The 20,845-nt window shown below is 36.3% G+C and overlaps 1 protein-coding gene across 1 annotated transcript in view; it reads left to right on the forward strand.

Moving 5' to 3' along the window:
* Positions 1-20,845, forward strand: part of OLA1 (Obg like ATPase 1) — a 173,718-nt gene that overhangs the window by 8,247 nt on the left and 144,626 nt on the right. The window contains exons 3-4 of the mRNA XM_058713680.1: positions 7,479-7,622; positions 11,589-11,716. Coding sequence (XP_058569663.1) covers positions 7,479-7,622; positions 11,589-11,716 — 272 coding nt within the window. The remainder of the gene's footprint in view (positions 1-7,478; positions 7,623-11,588; positions 11,717-20,845) is intronic.

A 20,845-nucleotide genomic window follows, 5' to 3' on the forward strand; every position in this document is an offset into this window, starting at 1 on the left:
TGAAGTCGGACGCTTAACCGACTGCGCCACCCAGGCGCCCCTACACATTCATTTTTAAAAGATTTTCACTGGGGAGAATTCTAGGGACAGTTTTTCTTTTAGCACTTTGAAGTTATCTTCTACTTTTTTCTAGCTTTCCAATGAGAAAACTGTTAATCTTAGTTTCTCTGTACATAAGGTTTTGCTTCTTCCTTTAGTTGCCTTTAAAATTTTCTCTTTGATACTGGTTTTCAGCAGTTTGATTTTCATGTGCTTTGGTGTGGTTTTACTTATGCCTCCTTTGCCTGGAGTTTGTTGAGATTTTTAGGTTTGTGAGTTTATGATTTTCATTAAGTTTGTAAAATATTTGGCCAATATTTCTTCAAATGCTCCAGCCACTCTCTGCCCCTCCTCTTGGGACTCTTATAAGTGTGTTAATCCTCTAGATAATAATACTCCACTGAAGCTCTGGTTATTTTTTTCTCCAATCTTTTTTTCCCTCTGTGCTTCATTTGATAGTTTCTGTTGCCCTGTCTTCATGTTCATTGACCTTTTTCTAGTGTCTCATCTGTTGCTTATCACTTTCAGCGTGTTTTTCAGTTTTATTTTATTTCAGATGTTGTATTTTTCATACAATAGTTCTGTGTGCAGAGTTTTCATAGCTTTCATTTCACTCTTCATTGTCTTCATATTTCCCTTTGTATCCTTCAAAAAATTCTAAAAAGATTTATAATATTTAGTAGGGTCATTCTCTGCCAATTCTATCATCTCTATCATTACTTGATTTGTTTGTATTTATTGGCTTTTATCCTGATTTTGGTCTGTATTTACTGGCTTCTTTACATACCTTGTAATTTTTATTCTAGACACTGGATTTTATGTGGAGTACTGAATTTATAGTATTTGTTTAAAGCGTGTTGGACTTTGTTCTGGCATTTAGTTATTTGTGTGTCATTTTGATTGTTTTGAGGTTTCCTATTATGTTTTCTTATGAATTCATAATAGTTTTTGTTCTTGTCCTCCTTTGGCCCTCGTACTAGGATGTGACTCTTTTGAGGACTCTACCCAGGTTCCCTTATATTACATGATCTCTCTACTGGGGCTGGTAGGACTGTGAACTAATCCATGCTCTGTGTGAGCCTGAGAATTGTTCACTCTGTTGGTCTTGAGTGCCCCCCCCCCCCCCCGCAACCCCCAGCCTTTTGGAGACTGATTTATTCATATATAAAGCATTACATAGCCACAGTCTTGGGGATACCTTCTGCTGATCTCCAGAGCCCCCTCTCTCTGCAGCTCCTTCCTTTCTATTACACTGCCCTATAAATCCTAGCTGGTTTGGCCTCCTCATACTCTCATCTCAGTCTCTTCAACTTGGCATGACTACCAGGTCCTGTTGGTTTTCCCTCCCTGTGCTGTGACTTTGAAATCACTTTTAGGCTGTGAGTGGGGCCAGTTGTAGAGCTTAGTTCATTGTTGTGCTCTCAGGGAACACAGTCTGTGCTACATACTGTCCTCTCTCGGAAAACTGTTACTTTATATGTTTTGTCTAGTTTTATAGCTCTTTATGGCAGCAGGGTAGTTTCATAGTAGAAGGGAAAGCAAACTACCCAATACCATTTGAAATGAACTTAAATCTTATTGTATGCTTGTCAGCATTCTAGTGTGCCTGCTCTTTTGTGGAAATACGTGATTTGGGAATTATTTGCTTTCTCTCTCTTTTTCTTTTATAATTTTTTAAAAATGTTTATTTATTTTAAGAGAGAGACAGAATGCAAGCAGGGGAGGGGCAGAGAGAGAGACACACACACAAAATCCAAAGCAGGCTCCAGGCTCTGAGCTGTCAGCACAGAACCTGGCACGGGGCTTGAACCTACGAACCATGACATCATGACCTGAGCTGAAGTTGGATGCTTAACCAACTGAGCCACCACAGTGCCCCTTGTTTTCTCTTTTTATTTATTAAAAACATTTTTTTTTAATGTTTACTTATGTTTGAGAGAGAGACCATGAGCAGGTGAGGGGCAGAGAGAGAGGGAGACACAGAATCTGAAGCAGGCTCCAGTCTCTGAGCTGACACCACAGAGCTCGACATGGGGCTTGAACCCACAGACTGTGAAATCATGACCTGAGCCGAAGTCCGACGCTTAACCAACTGAGCCACCCAGCCCCATTTGTTTTCTCTTTTTGATGTGTTTTGAATAATCTTTTGGATGACAAGTCTGCTCTCCTTTTCACTCTTGACTGTTATTTCGGCAGTAATTACATCCCTTAACAGTACTTGATAGATAGCTTTCTTTTAAATCTTAATTTTCAGTTTTTTTTTTTTTCAGAATTCTGGTCTCTGTTGTTGTGTTGCCATGTAATTTCAGATAGATTTTCTTTTTTTTTTTTGCTCATTTATTTATTTACTATTAACTGTAGATTTTATTTGGATTTCACCAGGTTTCCCACTAATGTCCTTTTTTTCTAGTACAGATCTTTTAAAGGTCATGGAAATTTTTATTTATTTTTGAAATGAATGGATGTAGGTATTTTGTATAATGTCTCTCATTTCAAGTTTGATGTTTTTTCATGGTGTGAACTTAAAAAAATACATGGTAAGAAACACAATATAAAAGTTACTCATTAAACTTTCTTAAGTGTACAGTTCAGTGGGGCTGTTTTCACATTATTAGGTAACAGATCTCTAGATCTCTTTCACCTTGCAGATCTAGAACTCCCTACCTATTGAACAACAACTTCCCATTCCCCCCCCTCCCTAGCCCTTGTCAACCACCATTCTCCTTTCTGTTTACATGATTTTGACTCCTGTAGCTATCTCATAGGTGGAGTCATACAGTATTTGCCCTTTTGTGACTGGCTTATTTCACTCAGCACTGAGCATGAGCACAGTGTCCTCAAAGTTTATCTGTGTTTTAGCATGGGACAGAATTTATCTTTTGAAGGCCAAATAGTATTCTGTTGTATGTACATACCACATTTTCTTTATCCATGCATCTGTTGATAGACATTTGGGTTGCTTCTACCTCTTGGCTATTGTGAATAATACTGCAATGAATATGGAAGTAGAAATATCTCTTCAAGATCCTGCTTTGAATTTTGTATGAATACCCTGAGGTCGAGTTATTGGATCATGTGATAATTCTACTTTTAGTGTTTTGAGGAACATTCTTACTGTTTTTCATAGTGGCTGCAAAACTTTATATTCTATCAATAGTGTACTAGAGTTCCTATTTCTCTACATCTGGCCCAGCACTTGTTATTTTCTGTTTTTTGATGATAACCGTCCTAATGAGTGTGAGATAATATCTTATTGTGGTTTTGATTTACATTTTTCTGATGATTAGGGATGTTAAGCATCTTTTAATATGCTTATTGGCCATTTGTTTATCTTCTTTAGAGAAATGTTTATTCAAGTCCTCTGTCCATGTATGTAACTTTTTAAGGTTACTTTTGTTGTTGTTGACTTATAGGAGTTCTTTATTCTAATATTCTGGATATTAACCCCTTATCAGACATATGATTTGCCATTATTTGTTCCCATTATATAGGTTGTCCTCACTCCCTTGATTATTTCCTTTGATGTGCAGAAGTTGTACAATTTGATGGAATCTCATTTTTCTATTTTAATTTTTGTTTCCTGTGCTTTTGGTATCATATCTAAGATGTCATTGCCAAGTCCAATGTCATGAGGTCTTTCCCTTATGTTTTCTTCTAGGAGTATTATAGCTTTAGGTCCTACATTTAGGTCCTTAATTCATTTTGAGTTAATTTTTGTATATGGTATAAGGTAAGGCTCCAACTTCATTCTTTTGCATGTGGCTGTCCAGTTTTCTCAACATCATTTGTTGAAGAGACAGTTTCTACCCCATTTTGTGGTCTTGGCAGCCTTGTTGATGATCATTCGACCATATATGTAAGGGTTTATTTCTGGGCTCACTACATACTATTCCACTGGTCTCTGTGTCTATCTTTACGTTAGTTCCACATTGTTTTTACTATTGTAGCTTTACTGTAACTTTGTAATATATTTTGATAACAGAAATCATGCTATGGACTTTTGGGAATAATACCATGGAGGTGAAGTATCTTTCTCATGGCATTATATTGAGGGGTATATGATATTGACACAACTTACTACTGGTGATATTAACCTTGATCACTGGGTAAGGTGGTATCTGCCAGATTTCTTCACTGTAGAAGTATCCTTTTTTCCTTTCTATACTCCATGAAGTAGAAGCAAGTCACTAAGTCCAACCCACACTCAAGAAGAAGGGAATGAAGCTCCACCTCCAGAAGGAAGGAGTATCAAAAAATTTATGGACATTTGTTAAAACCACCCACAGTATTATTAATATGATAGGGGAAGGATATTTTGAGGCTATTCAAATATCCTGTTTCTCTTTACAGTTTCCCTGACTAAATTTTATTATTCTTCAGTGGATTTTGCCTGCCCCAGTTATTTTAGTATGGTGTTCCAATGGTGATTTTCTACTTCCTCTATTCCTTTTATGTTACTATTTGAAATCCGTAAGGAAGATTTATCTTTTTCCCCATATTTAGTTATTTATTTGATTGTTTACGTAGTTCTGTTTGGACTCACTGAAATTCGTTTTATTCTTTGAGTTGTAATCCAGTGTCCTCAGTATTTATTTTGTTACTCAAATTTTTCTGGCTTTGACCATTGGGAATTTTTTCAGGTTGCCTCCTGTGTCCTTTTGACGTACCCGCATCTTTGTTTCTGTTTTTGTTTTCTTTTTTAACCATTTCCTCTCTGACACTGTAAGATGTTTCAGGCTATTATTATATTTTTCCTGTCCAGCCTTGTCTCCAGGAAGCCCTGGTTCTGTAATTGGAGAATGGTATTTAGAAACTAAGATCTGGCTCTGTGTATGATTTTCGCTGCTGAGGTGTTACTGCTTGTAGACCCTGTCACCTCATAGAGTTAGAAAATACATGTGGTTATACTAACTCATGTATACAGGTATTGGTATCCATTTCTGTCAGCTGTGTTTATTTCTGTTACCTATCAGATAGATATTTTTTGACAGTTTAGTGAAAGAACATTCTACTTTCTTCCATGTTTTGGACGTGTGTTTTATAAATGGTTAATTCAGAATGCTGTGGGAATTTGCATTGGCATCCTGACTTCCTAATACATATTGTAATTTTGCATAAGATTTTAGATAAAACAACTTTTCAGTCAGATTTACTTTATTACAGTAATATATGTAATTTCACAAATATTTAAGTCCTAAATGGAGGGGGCACTCATTAAGTCTAGACTCTTTTTTTTCTTTTTAATGCTGTCATTGCTGAAATAATATTTATGTAAGCCCGTTCTTTTATAAGAGAGAGTCTTAACAATTTTGAATCTTTCTTCTATTTTGAAGCTTTAATAATAACCTTAAGGGATCTAAATGTGTGTGTGTGTGTGTGTGTGTGTGTGTGTGTGTGTGTGTGTAAAATCCTCATTTCACAAAAGACTTATGGGCTTTAACATGCTAGATGAGGGCAAAGCTTTTAAATTCTTTGCTTTTACAAGGCTTTCTTTTAATAGATTTGAATGGATCAAAATGTCTTAACTTGTCACTGAAGCCTCTAGTAATAATCCTTAGAAAAATTTCCTTTTTCTAGTTCCTTATTTTTACTTTTTTGTATTTATAAAACTCTTAGAAGTTTTATGAATTTTAAAATTTATGAAATTATAAAATTTTATGAAATTTAAAATCGATGGCTGAGTTGAGACATTTTGTGTAAATGGGGATTTGTCTTCCAAGTTTAGTTTGACTGTATATAAGAATTTTTTCAGCCTAAGAGATAATGGGACTTTCTTTTGCTATGTTTTTCTGTATGTTTTAAGGGATAATTTTTTTGTCTAAGTATAAAACATTTTTGTTAAGGTGGGCAGTCAAAAATACTATCTTTTTGTTTTTTAAGTTTATTTATTTTGAGAGAGTGAGTATGCACAAGTAGGGGAAGGGGAGAGAGAGAGAGAATCACATGTGGGGATTGAACTCATTAACTGTGAGATCGGGACCTGAGTCAAAGCTGGACACTTAACTGACTGAGCCATCCAGGTGTCCCCAAAATACTATCTTAATGATAGCCATAAATTTGAAAATAACTCCATAAATCCTTTGGCCTTTTTATATTGTAATTACGATGACTGTGGTAATACTGTAATTTTTAAACTATAATATAAAAAAATACAATTGTGCCCCCCACAAAAGGCGCAAGTGTTCTGTGTTTGTATTAATTAATATATTTACATTTTACTTTAAGTGTTTCTACTGTAACATTATTTTATAATATTTTCATTGCAGGAATAAAATGTTCTAGTTAAATTTTAGATAAATAGGACTGATGGGTGATTCTGGCAACCAGTTTATTTTTTTGTGGGGAGAGGAATAAGCTAAAGGGAGTGGATCAGTTTATGTCACCATTTAGTTCAGCACATTTTATAGTTTTCCCTGTTGGGAGAAATATACTGAGATATTTCTGAAATATCTCAGAAAACTGGTCATGTTCTTCGGGTCCTCCAGGTCTCCTTTGAAGGAAAGTACCAGCTTGACAATAACGACATAATCTGTAACTATTTCCTCAATTCTTCCAGTTAAAAAAAAAATTATAATGGTAATTTTCATTTTAAATCCTTATCTGAATGCTATAGTCCTGGAAATTTCTGGAGCAAGAAAATTTACTGTAGTGAATTCTCTGCTATCCATATTAGTGATGGAATTGGAAAATAGTACAGACTAGATCAATTTTACTCTATGATTTTTGACTCTATGATTATCATATTTTAGAAATGTAGTTGATGTTAATAGGAGTTGACATTCTCTGAGCATGCATTACCTGATAAGAATCTGATAATTAGAGCATTAGCAACAGTTTATTTATTATGAATAGGTTTTTTCTTGATTTGTTGTACCTTGAAAAAATTCACATTTTGGTTTTTCATAATTCACAATTCATAACTCTAGACTTGACAGTAATCTTTATGACTAACAATTAGGAGCTCCAGCTTCCCATTTCCTATTAGACAATTAGCATCTGTTTCCCAATTCAGAATGCTTGGGAAGTGACCTAGCTAGATGCACACCTCTCTTTATGCTAGAGAAGATTATATTAGATGCAGGCAAAGTGATACTGGTACTACCAAATACTTTAGGAATAAAATAGTTTTTATAATATGTGAAACTAGCTATCGCTTATAACAAAGATTCTTTGGGAAAATGCTTTTCAAGTTTCAGATAGACTGAGATAGGAACATCATCTATAAATCATGAATTTTACTGTTGTAGATTTCATTCTTTTCTGTTAGTAAAAAAATTCATTTATAAGCAAATTTCATTCATTTCTCTTATTCTCCACCTTCCTTTTCCTGATTGGTTTTATAATTATCATGGATCTTATTGAGCACTGAAATGAGAATGAGATAAATTTTTCTCAGTGTTAGCCCAAGAATTGATTGAAATTGTTTTTGTTTCTTTTAGGAAATCCACCTTCTTCAATGTATTAACCAATAGTCAGGCTTCAGCAGAAAACTTCCCATTCTGCACTATTGATCCTAATGAGAGCAGAGTACCTGTGCCAGATGAAAGGTTTGACTTTCTTTGCCAGTACCACAAACCAGCAAGGTAAGAAAATCTTTATGCTATTATTTATTTGGTGGCCCTATATAGATGCAGTAAATGTGTGTAAATGATGTATTTAAAATCATATACGGGGCGCCTGGCTGGCTTGGTTGCTGGAACATGCATCTCCTCATCTCCGGGTTGTGAGTTCGAGCCACAAGTGTGGTGTATAGTTTACTTTAAAATAAATAAGTAAGTAAGTAAATAAATAAAATCATTTACAAGTTTTTTTTTCTCCAGAATTTATGGTTGTATTATAGGTGATTATAAAAATAATGTAGGGCATAGAGAAAGGTGAGGAAGGATACATCTGGCAGTTAACATTGCAGTTACTTTTTTTCTGAGGAGTATGAAGTAGAGGGAGTAAGCAGCCTGTATAATATTCCATTCATGTGGGGCGCCTGGGTGGCTCAGTAGGTTAAGCGTCCGACTTCGGCTCAGGTCATGATCTCACGGTCCGTGAGTTCAAGCCCTGCATCGGGCTCTGTGCTGACAGCTCAGAGCCTGGAGCCTGCTTCAGATTCTGTGTCTCCCTCTCTCTCTGACCCTCCCCCGTTCATGCTCTGTCTCTCTCTGTCTCAAAAATAAACAAACACTAAAAAAAAAAAATTAAAAAAAATTCCATTCATGTAAAATTATATGTGTGCATGTATATTCATAGGAAAATATATGAAGCTGTTTGATGGTTATCTTTGGGTAGTGGAATTTTTAGGTGCTTTTTACTTTTTCATATTCTGTATCATTTGAGGTTTTTGTAACAATTTAGTTTGCCTTTAGTTTCTCACTATTTTAGATGTGGTGATAAATCCTAAGTTTCTGTCTCTATTCCTGAATTTGCCTTCTTGATATTGGCACCTGCATGACTAAATAAGCGCCTCAGACTTGACATGTCCAAAATGGACCTCTTGATTTTCATCCTGCCTGTGCCAAGTTTGTTCTTTAAGACTTTCATATTTCAGTAAATAGCACTATTATTTTCCCAGTTGCTTAAGTCAAAGTCCAAGATTTATCTTTGATACCTCTTTCATCATCTCTAGGTCTAGTCTATAAGCAATTCTTATGAGTACTAATCACAAAATATATACCCCATTTATTTAGTTTTTCTACTTTCATCCATTTGTTTGAGTATCCATTTTTTTTATGAATTAAGAATTATAATGATGATTGCCATATGATTTTATAATTCTATCCATTTGTTTATCATTTATTGGCATTCTTCTGTAAGGAAGAGCTTTCTTGTCTGCATTTATTCACTCATGTATTCATTCATGTGTTGCTCAGTTGGTTACAATGTCACAGTCATTGGGCATAGTTCAAATTACATTCCTGAAATTGGCTCCTCAAAGTGACTTCTGTTTTCTTTTTATTTATTTATTTATTAAAAAAAAATTTTTTTTTAACGTTTATTTATTTTTGAGACAGAGAGAGACAGAGCATGAACGGGGGAGGGTCAGAGAGAGGGAGACACAGAATCTGAAGCAGGCTCCAGGCTCTGAGCTGTCAGCACACAGCCCAACGCGGGGCTCGAACTCACGGACCGCAAGATCATGACCTGAGCCGAAGTTGGCCGCTTAACCGAGTGAGCCACCCAGGCGCCCCTTCTGTTTTCTTTTTAAATGTGTGTGTGTGTGTGTGTGTGTGTGTGTGTGTGTGTGTGTGTGTGTGTGTGTTTTAGGTTTGTTTATTTATTTTGAGAGAGAGAGAACTCTTGTGCCTGTGTGAGGGGGTGGGGGGGGGGGGGAGAGCGAGAGAGGGCCCAATATGGGGCTTGAACTCATGAACTGTGAAGTATGACCTGAGCCAAAACCAAGAGTTGGATGTTTAACCAACTGAACCACCCAAGAGCCCCTGTTTTCTCTTTAAAACCTTTTTATTTTTAAAAGATTGCAAATTATACAAAAGAGGCAAAATTACTCATAGAATGCTTATGTGCCCTTCTCCCAAGTTTCTTTGAACCTTTGAGAGTGAGTTGCAGACATGATGCCACATTGCACTTCCATTCTTCCATTTGTATTTACTAAATACAGACCATTCTCTTACATTCCCACAGTAAATCACCAATCAGGGCATTAACATTGATACAGTATTACCATCTGATTCATAGATTCCATTTAGATTTCTCCAGTTGTCCCATTGATGTGCCTATTTGTTCAATTCCTTTGTATTTAGCCAGTCTTTTGACCCCTCTGGCTTGTTGACTGATTTGGAGCTGCTGATTTGGTCCCTGGCTACTGCTAGATTGCTCTCCTGCCAAGATGCCTTGTACAGGCCCCGGTTGCTATTGTGCTGCCTTTTCTCCCCATTCTGACTCTTTAGATGTGGGCCCTTGTCACTGCTAGACTGTGTGGTCATGTGACATTGCTGAAATTCTTCAGAGACCTGAAGAGAAAAACAATAGCAATAAAGCTCTTAGACTTCAAATTTGTTGAAATTTTAGGCAGTGAGGGAATTAACTTCTCAAAATTTCCTTTTTCTTTTGTCAGTGAACATTGATTAAATGCCTTAATGGAAATAAAAAGATCGAATGGGGGTGTGTGCCTGGGTGGCTTAGTCGGTTAGGCTGCTGACTTGGGCTCAGGTTTTCTCATGGTTTGTGAGTTCGAGCCCCGTGTCGGGCTCTGTGCTGACGGTTCAGAGCCTGGAGCCTGCTTCAGATTCTGTGTCTCCCTCTCTGTCTGCCCCTCCCCCCGATCGCACTCTGTCTTTCTCTATCAAAAACAAGTAAACATTAAAAAAATTAAAAAATAAAGTTATATGTGGATATTTGCACAGGGGTTGGCACCCCTTGCCCCTGTTTTGCTCAAGGGTCAACTTAATCTTCATATTTACATGACTGACTGACTGGCTTTCATAACTTGGTTTCTAACTTGTGTTAATTGTACCTTATTTTGAGCAAAGCAAAAGTTATTTCGTATATACCTCTATTTGTGTTGCTGTTGTTAACAACCAGGTTATTACTGTGCTGATAACTGGTTCACATCATTAAATACATTTTTTATTTATATAACCTATGTGATGATTTTTTTTAAGTTATTTATTTTGAGGAGGGGGGAGGGGCAGAGAGAGAGGGAGAAGAGAATCTTAAGCAGTCTCCCTGTTGCCAGCACAGAGCCTGACACAGGGCTTGATCCCATGAATGAAATCATGACCGTAGCCGAGATTAAGAGCTGGTTGCTTAACTGACTGGGGCGCCCCAGCCTACATGATGATTAAATGCAAATCCAGATATCCTGTGTTTGAATCCTATTTTTGTTACCACTAGCTGAGTGATCCCCTATATGTAAATAGGTTTCTTAACTCCTCTCAGGCCCAATTTCCTCATCTTTAAAGTAGGTTTAATAAGTAGCACTTACCTAGTGGAGTTGTTTTGAACTTTGAGTGATTCATGTAAAGCAGTAGTCCAGTGCCAGTCACAAGTTATGCTGGCTCATTCTGTGGCGATTACCTTCCCTTGTTTCAGTGTACTCTTTAAATGTTCTCCACTGCTTTTGTGTCTTTACGCATGGGCCAACAGAACAGTATAGTAAAATTAATGGTATGAGGGTTTTTTTTAATGTTTACTTAATTTTGAGAGAGAAAGAGAGCATGTGCACATATGAATGTGCACGAGTGAGGGAAGGGCGGGCAGAGAGAGAGAGAGGGCGAGAGAATCTGAAGCAGGCTCTGTCTGCACTGATAGCAGAGCTCGAACTCACAAACTGTGAGATCATTACCTTAGCTGAAGTCTGATGCTTAACTGACTGAACCACCCAGGAACCCTGAGTTTTTTGGTTTTTGTTTTAAAAGTTTATTTATTTTGAGATAGAGAGTGAGTGAGCAGATGAGGGACAGAGAGAGACAGAGGGGAAGAGAGAGAGCCCCAAACAGGTTCGGTTCCACACTGACAGAGTGGAGCTGGACGTGGGGCTTGATCTCACGAAAACAATTTCTTAGTATTGTTTTATAATAAAACCATCTTTTGTTTTTTAGCAAAATTCCTGCCTTTCTAAATGTGGTGGATATTGCTGGACTTGTGAAAGGAGCTCACAATGGGCAAGGCCTGGGAAATGCCTTTTTATCTCATATCAGTGCCTGTGATGGAATCTTTCATCTAACACGTAAGTACAGTTGTTTATTTAATTCATTCATTTCATTAATAATCAGTTGTATTTCCATTATTGCTCAAAAGAAATTAGGAATGACTTACTAATAGAAGATTTGCCTAGCTTCACAAGGTGAATCATGAATTGGTCTGCTAATTGTGACTTTAGTGTTATTTACTGTCATTTCCATATAAGAAGGCGTATTCCAAAGCAAGTATATGTTGTATTGATACTTCAGTTGAATTTCATCCCTTATTCTGGATTAGATCCACTGGGAAGTGTTTCTATGTGGAAGTAATTTTGTTGATTATAAAGCATTTTGACATTTTCTTAACTTGTGGAACTTTTCTGCATTCTTGGTTTTCTATGTGTTGAGAGGGCAGGATTGATACAGGAGAGGATTCCATTATTTCAGAGGTTATTTATTAGAGATCACAGGGTTAAGGAGAAACTATAGACCAGCTATTCCTTAATGGGGGGGGGGGTATACAGCAAAGGGAACAACCTGTTAGAACTAGGTGTTAATGTTCTTTTGAGTACAAAAGTGAGCCAAGAATATAGTAATTCTCTGATAGAAAGGTTTAGGTTGGGCTTCGGTTAAGGTTCACGTCAAGACTGCACTGCAGGATATTAAAATGGTGCACTGCACCATTATAATATGGTGTTGTAATGAACAAATCCGTGCAAATGAAGGAAACTCAGGTTAGAGGTACAGGCCAGTTGTGGTCTGATTTAGTGCTTTTGTTTGTTTCTGGTCCAGGACTAGATAACTATAGCAATTATAAATGAGCATTTAGAAAATTTGATAGCCATTTGACTGAGAAATTTGTCATTTGAATCTAATAAGTTGTATTAGCATTTATGCTAATTAGTATTATAAAGTACTAATACTAATTTATAAAATAATAAAATAGTAATACTAAATACTAAAATAAATTGTATTAGTATTTACACTAATTAGTACTAATTGTCTAGTATTTTTGTAGGTTTTTTAAAAAATTCATTTGCCTAGTAATTCATTTTTATTGTATTTTACAAAAGTCCACCTCAGATAGTTTGAGAAGCACTGATTTAATTGGGTGGAGGTATATAGACACCTTCTGGAAGGGTTTGAGGTGCAGGTGAAGACTAGGGTTATGGTTGGGGTTGCTTGGGTGGGAGGGTGGAATTCAATAATGTAGAGTAAGTAGTGTTACTTAAAGCGTTACATTGACAAGAGCCTTTGTTTTCCCGACACTTTGACTTTTTACTGGTTCTGGTGACTGATGTGAGAGTTTCAAAGAGATTTGGAATCAAGTGTGACTCCTGGGTTTTTGGACTGGGCCAGTTGAATGAATCTTGATGCCATTCACTGAAATGTTAAATGTAGAAGGACCAAGAAGTCTTGGGAGAGGGTTGATGAGGTCAGTTTGGGTCAGTTTCTTTGCATTTTTGAGCCTAGGACATACAGATGGAAGATATCTTTAAGAAAGTAGGATTGATAGGGCAGGTGTGACAGGAAGATGGGGGTAAGAGAACTGAAGTTTTGGGTGTGGGAGGGATTGGACTGATGGATGGAATAGAGCTTGACATGAGGTAGGAGGGAACATAGGAGAGGACTGAAAAATGGAAGGGTCATGGATCTGATTACCTGAGGAGGTTCAAGAACAGATATGTTGGGTATAATGGGGTGTGTGCTTAGAAAGGGATATTTGGGGGCACATGGGTGGCTCAGTCTGTTAAGTATTTGACTTCAGCTCAGCTCATGATCTTGCGGTTTGTGAGTTCGAGCCTCGTGTTGGGCTCTGCTGACAGCCTAGAGCCTATTTTGGATTCTATGTCTCTCTTTCTCTCTCTGCCCTTCCCCCACCCATGCTCTGCGTCTCTCTCTTAAAAATAAATAAACATTAAAAAAAAGGAAAGGGATATTTGACTTAAAATTTTCTGAAGTGGAGCAGTTCAGGGTGATGGTAAGATCCTGATAATGGCCTAAAACCATCAGTAAATGTAATCAAGTCTTTGGTTTGTTATCTGTTGTATAACATTCATCTGTTTTTCTAACCCTTAGGGAAAATGAATTTGGTTAGGAGCATATATACTTTATTGCATTTCATTCAGGCTAAAACTATTATAAAGAAAAAAAAAGTCTGTTTAAACTAGATACCCTGGTTTCTTATAGTAATTTGATTTCAGAGGTATTAACTTGTAAAAATATGCATCTTAAAATTGATGATATATGGTATATATTATTGTATAGTGCATAGAACCTAGGATGATAGTTGTATAAACAGAATTTTCAAAACATCTTCATGGAATTACAATCAGTAAAAAAGACTTGTAGAGATTAAATAGATACAATGATTACCTTGAAGCTGTGAAAACTGGGAATTCTTTAATTCTAAATTATAATATATTTTTGTCTTTAACAATCAGATTATGGAATGAATGTGAAAAAAGATTTTATCTTTCATATTACTCATTATTTAAAGATTATTTTCTTCAAATATCTTAAAGTCACCAGAAATGCAGTTGACTTGTTTATTTATTAAATAGTAAATGCTTTGTGTTCTGGGTGCTGGAAATAGATAGTGGGTGGCAGAATCTAACATTCTCTGATTTTATGAAGCTTCTAGTCTGGTAGTGGAAATAAACACTGAATCATTATATTAATAAGTATGTAATCACATTGTTGGATTTGTACTTTTTTTTTTTTTTTTATACCTCACTGGGGAATTACTTACTTATTTGCTTATTACCATGTTTGAAACTTGTTTGAATTCTTAAGTTCATCATTTCTTATTTTGGTGAAAAAAATCAGTTTTCTGTGTTTATATTTTTTAGTTTTTCTGTTTTTGTTTTAGATAGTTGAATTAAAGCTACCAAGGAAGGGGATGGGACATCTGGCTGGCTCCGTTGGCAGAGCATGCGACTTTTGATCTCAGGGTCATGAGTTTGAGTCCCACATTGGGTGTGGAGATGGTTTTAAAAAAAACTACTAAGGGGCGCCTGGGTGGCTCAGTCGGTTGAGTGTCCGACTTCGGCTCAGGTCATGATCTCACAGTCTGTGAGTTCGAGCCCCACATCGGGCTCTGTGCTGATGGCTCAGAGCCTGGAGCCTGTTTCGGATTCTGTGTCTCCCTCTCTCTCTACCCCTTCCCTGCTCATGCTCTGTCTCTCTCTGTCTCAAAAATAAATAAAAAACATTAAGAAAAAAAAAAAAAAAAAACTACTAAGGAAAGGGACAGCATCGTGATGATATCTATTAGTGTCTAGGGCACTTTTAAGCTTTCCATTAGAACATGTGAAAGTTAGGAGAGAGAAAAAATTATGAGTGGGAAATTTTGGTTTATTTATTAATTTATTAATGCTATGCTTCTCTCCATTAATTTAATTTTAAAAAATTAAACTTTCTCTCACCTTGTTTACTTCCCTTGGTTATTAGGCATTTGTAAATACCTACATTGCCTCAAAAATGTATTCTTGTTTTAAATATAAATACTTTGACAGGTTTTCTTTGGCTTTAAATCATTAGCTCACTCTATCTTATTAATTTGACATATTAAAATTTTTTTATGTTGTTTATTTTATTTTGAGAGAGAGAGAGAGAGAGAGCACAAGCTGGGGAGGGACAGAGAGAAGGAGAGAGAGAATTCCAAGCAGGTTCTGCACTATTAGTGCAGAGCCTGATGTGAGGCTGGAACTCACGAACGCTGAGATCATCATTGAGCTGAGATCAAGAGTCAGATGCTTAACCAACTGAGCCACCCACGTGCCCCTCATTTGACACATTATTTATGGAACACCTCTTTCAAGTGTGCTAGATGCTGAAGGATGTGATAGTGGGTAAGAACAGGTAAGACTCTTACCCTCAGAGAACTTACAATACATGGAGGAGACAGACATTGAACAAATGGTCATATAAACACTAGATGCTATTCTCTGTGCACAAAGAGGAGAGACAGTAGTGTGCATGTGAGTGTGTAGTGTTGCCTTGAGGAAGTGATGGTTATGCTGACAGGTAAAGACTGAGTGGGAACAAATATATTAGGGGAAGGAGGAGGAGAAGGAGAGACTGATTATTTAGAGTAAATGGCTCTAAAGAAAGAACTGTCAGTGTAGGTAAGATGAATGGTGAGGAATAGGAGGGATGGAAGAGAGCCAGGGAGGTAATTGGGGATCACCATGTCCACCATATTAAAGTTTAATGGCTTGAATATGAAGAGTTTTTTTTTTTAATGTTTATTTTTGAGACAGAGAGAGAGACAGAATGTGAGTGGGTGAGGGGCACAGAGAGAGGGAGACACAGAATCTGAAGCAGGCTCCAGACCCTGAGCTGTCAGCACTGAGCCCAATGCAGGTTCCAACCCAGGATCTGTGAGATCATGACCTGAGTCGAAGTCAGACACTTAACGGACTGAGCCACCCAGGCTCCCCTGAATAGTTTTAAATAGAGAGTTGGGGTAGGAATGCAGATTAAATTGTTCCAGGGGCTTACTTTGCAGTTACTCAGTTGAGTTATATTTTTAATGTTTTAGGAAATCAAAATGGAGTTACACCAAGAATTTGAAATTTCATTCTGTCATAAAAAGATTATTTTCAAGATACTCATAATGATTTCCATAGATGTCTGGGCATGAAAAACATAGAATACTTCTTTTGTAAAAGGATCTATACACATTACTAAATTTGCTTACCTCTTAAATAGCGTTTTCTCCTTGTGAGGTTTGTTGCCTAATGTGTAGGTATTTCAGATCCCTTCTCCATTAATCATTAGAGTTGTCTTTAAAATTTTATTTTCAGGGGGTTTCTTGTTTGTAAAGTATTCTAATAAGGTAATGAGAGATACTAGAAATAATGAAAGATTATCTTGTTCACATGTACGCAGATATGGAGATAGACTTACCTTTTAAAGTGTGTTTTTAAAGTGACTGAATACTAACTCATAGCTATGGATTCAGCTACATAAATAAGAATTTAATGTTTCAGCAACAAGCGTTGCTGAAGTGAAAGTCTTTTTTTTTTTTCTTTTTTTTTTTTTTTACTGTTTATTTATTTTTGAAAGCATGAGAAAGGGAGGGTCAGAGAGAGATGGAGACAGAGTTTCCATCTGAGCTGTCAGCACAGAGCCTGGTGCGGGGCTTGAACTCATGAGCCATGAGATCTTGACCTGAGCCAAAGTTGGACACTTAATCGACTGAGCCACCCAGGCACCCAGTGAGAGTGAGTCTTAATGGGACACATAAAAATAAAAAAATTGCCAGACTTTGTATAATGGGAACTATTAAAGCTAATCTTTTTATTCTGGTGAATGTTATAAACAAAGTTTTGTGGGAAGTATTTTTAATAGTACCAATGAGTCTTATTAAAATTAATTTGAAAACAGAATCAGTTTTATTGCAGGGTGACTTTTTTTTCTTGCTCTATTTTAAATGCTTAGAAAACTTTTGCAAAAGAACATTAATTGAAGAATGATCTAATAATGTGTTCATTATGTGAAACTTCTTAGGTAGGTTATTGAAGATACTCCTTTAGTGTGTTAAGCCAGTTTGTAGCAAACGTAGACTAATTTTGTATAGGAGGTAGATATAATAATTTTTTTTTCTGCACATAGTAACATGGATTTATCTCAAAATAATTATGCTAAGTAGAAGCCAGTCCAAAAAAAGAGCATAAACTATATGATTCCATATACATAAGATTTTAGAAAATACAAACTAATGTATCAGAAGGCAAATCAGTGGTTGCCTGGGGTCAAGGGGATGGGGTGGGGTAAGGGGGAGGGATTACTAAGGGGCATGAAGAAACTTTTGGGGTGATGGATATGTTCATAATCTTGTGATGGTATCACAGGTATATACATACTGTATACCAAATTTTACACTTTATGCACAGTTCACTAAATGTTAATTTTTAACTTCATAAAAGTAAGAAAAAGAAAAAAAAAAGGAAAAGGATGTGGAAATTAAAAAAACACACACACACACACACACACACACACACAATCTTTTATGTCACTTTTCCTTCTAGGGGAGTTTTGATTAGACTCTTTTACCTGATTGTATCAGTAGTATAAGCATTGGAGATGTCATATTTCTAGATAATAATTAGCAGATTGGTACACTATTTGTATTGATTTACAAATCAGAAGTCAACCTGACATTTTATGAGTCTGGGGATTTGTGGAGAAGAAACTTGGATTTTGGTGCAATTAAAGTGAAATTATCTGTCTCTTTCATACATCAATCTGATAAGTACAGATTCTTTTCAACTAGACAATTCCTTAAAAATTCCAAAATATTACTTATTGGCAACTTTGTTAGTAAGTTTGTTGGGCAACACTTGTTTTTTTAAGTTTATTTATTTATTTTGAGAGAGAGAGAGAACCAGCAGGGCAGGGTCAGAGAGACAGGGAGAGAGAGAATCCCAAGCATGCTCTGCACTGACAGTGCAGAGCCTGATGTGGGGCTCAAACTCACAAACCGGAAGATCATAACCTCAGCTGAAATCAAGAGTTGGACGCTTAACCGACTGAGCCACCCAGGTGCCCCTGGGCAAAACCTTTTAAAAAAATTTCATTTGTAAAGTTCAGGAGTTGTGTGTATTTTAGTTTTTAAATTACCATATCATAAAATTGACTTATTTTGGCATACAGGTCTTTGAATTTCAGCATATGTATAGATTTGTGTAACCACTGGCACACAGGGTGCAGAACACTTCACCTCAAAAATCCTCTTAGGCTATCCCTTTATAGTCGCACTCTTGTCACCATGAAACATGATAGCTGTTGATCTGTTCTTCATCACTTGAGTTTTGTCTTGTTGAGAATGTTATATCAGTGAAAGAATAGGAATGTGCAGTGTTTTCGTTTTGGAAAGATGTTTAAGGATGAAAACTAATGGTGTTATTAGCATATCCTCTGGGCCCATCCATCAGACATGTTTCTGGAACCTAGGAGGGGCTGAAGTTATTCCAGAGGGCATTGGTTTTCAGTATTTTTTGTTCTTTACTTTTTCAGTTTTCTTTGATCTCATTCTTCTGTTCTTTTATGGATCTTTTAAGTGTTTTTAAACGACACAGTGTTTCTTTCACTCTTGGTGTTTTGGGAAATACTACTCTTTTTTCTTTCAAAGCTTGCTTTTTAAAAATTCGTAATAAAATTGTTAAAATTTTAAAATTTAAGTCTTGAACTAACAGGTAGAACTGCCTATCACTAAAACATAAAAGTGCCTGGAAATACAGAATGTTATGAAAATGGTAAGAATACTGTATTTGTCAGACTTTTCTGCCAAAGAGCTCTCACAGCAAAGGATGAAGAACTTGGGGGCCTTTGGTACACAGTGCAGCCCCAGACACTTGACTTCAGGGAAAAGTTTTGGCATCTCATGGTTTACTTTCCTCTGTACTTCCAGCAGTATGCAGTCCCCAACTTGAGAAGCAGGATTGTAGGTTGATATAAACACCCTAGACCTATCAAAAGACCTATCTGACCAAACAGCTAGGTCCAGCTTATAATAATAATGACTATCTTTATAGCATTTTGTTTCTTTAGTGCTTTTTAAATTGTGAAGTCTTGATCATCAAGCAACCCAGTGAGATGTGTATTCGTTATTGTCATCCTCATTTTCAAATGAGAAAACCAAAGCTTAGATAGGTAAAATGATTTGCCCAAGTCACATAACTGAAAGGTGTCAGTCCCTGTGATTAAACCAACTTTGTATGGCATTCATTAGTCCTTCCTCTCCCACTCTTTCTGTCATGACCCATATCATTAACTGTAACTCTATGTTGTCAAATGTCTGGAAGAAATAGATGTTTGAGTGAAAACTTTGACAGTGTATGGAAAAGGTACCTCATTTTCTGAGGACTAAAGGTAGCTTTGTGTGTGTGTGTGTGTGTGTGTGTGTGTAAATTCTTATCTTAATGCCGGTATGTTTTCATACAGTGTTTTATTAGTTTCAGATGTACAATACAGTGATTCAGCAATTCCATACATCACCCAGTGCTCATCACAAGTATCATCCTTAATCTCCTTTACTTATTTCACCCATCCCCCACACCTTTCCTCTGGTAGCCATCAGTTCTTTATCGTTAAGAGTCTGTTTCTTGCTTTTTCTCTTTTGCTTTCCTTTGTTCATTTTTCTTAAATTCCACATCTGAGTGAAATCATATGGTATTTCTTTTTCTCTCACTGACTTATTTCACTTAGTATTATGCTCTTTAGCTCCGTGTTGTTGCAAAAGGCAAGATTTTGTTCTTTTTTATGGCTGAATAATAATCCATTGTAAAGGTAGCTTTTACTCTTGAAGCCTGTGCCAGAGCTCCATGGAGTAGCATTGGGGGACTCAGGTTACATTGTAATATGTGCATGCTTTTGTAAGTACCTATCCAGGTAGAATATTTTGTTTCCAGTCATTTGTATTGCTGAACAAAATACATAGGGTCTGACGATTCTATTAAGTAGAAAGTCAGTAAAGGGTTTTGATGGATTCACTGCCAGTAGATTTCTTGTCTCTCTCTAGCACCTAGAATGTACCTTTCTCAATTTGCTTTACCTGTATTCAGTAAACAAGATAGGGGGTCTTTAAAAACTTCTATTAAGAGTTAAAAATAGTGGAATATAAAATCTTCTGTCAGCTCTATTGATAGGGGAAAATACATGTACTTTTGTTTGTTAAATGGAATATAAATTCTGCTTGGGTTAAGTTTATGATATAGTACTTTCATAATGTAAAAGAAAGCTCTTAACTTGAAAAGTGTTATTAATACATGCTGACTAAAGCAAAACCTTTTTAGATAGAGTTTTTAATAAGATTAAAGTTAACTTGAAGAGTTAATTTTCCCTGAAAACATGAGATGGAGGGGGGAGGGTTAAATGTGAGATAAGAATAAGGTTTTTATAAATTTAATACATAAATTACCAGCTTGAGGGAACCAAAACATAATACATTTGGATGACACATTAAGTGATTTTTTTAATAAGTGACTTTTTAACAAGTGAGATGAATCATTTAGAGGATTCTGTTTATTTATTTTTATTTTTAGGGTTTTTTTTTTTTTCAGTTTATTTATTTATTTTGAGAGAGAACAAGTGGAGTATGGGCAGAGAAAGAGGGGGAGGGAGAGAATCCCAAGCAGGCTCTGCACTAGAGGTGCAGAGTCTGATGC

The sequence above is a fragment of the Neofelis nebulosa genome, chromosome 2, assembly GCF_028018385.1.
Source record: "Neofelis nebulosa isolate mNeoNeb1 chromosome 2, mNeoNeb1.pri, whole genome shotgun sequence".
Classification (NCBI taxonomy): Eukaryota; Metazoa; Chordata; class Mammalia; order Carnivora; family Felidae; genus Neofelis; species Neofelis nebulosa.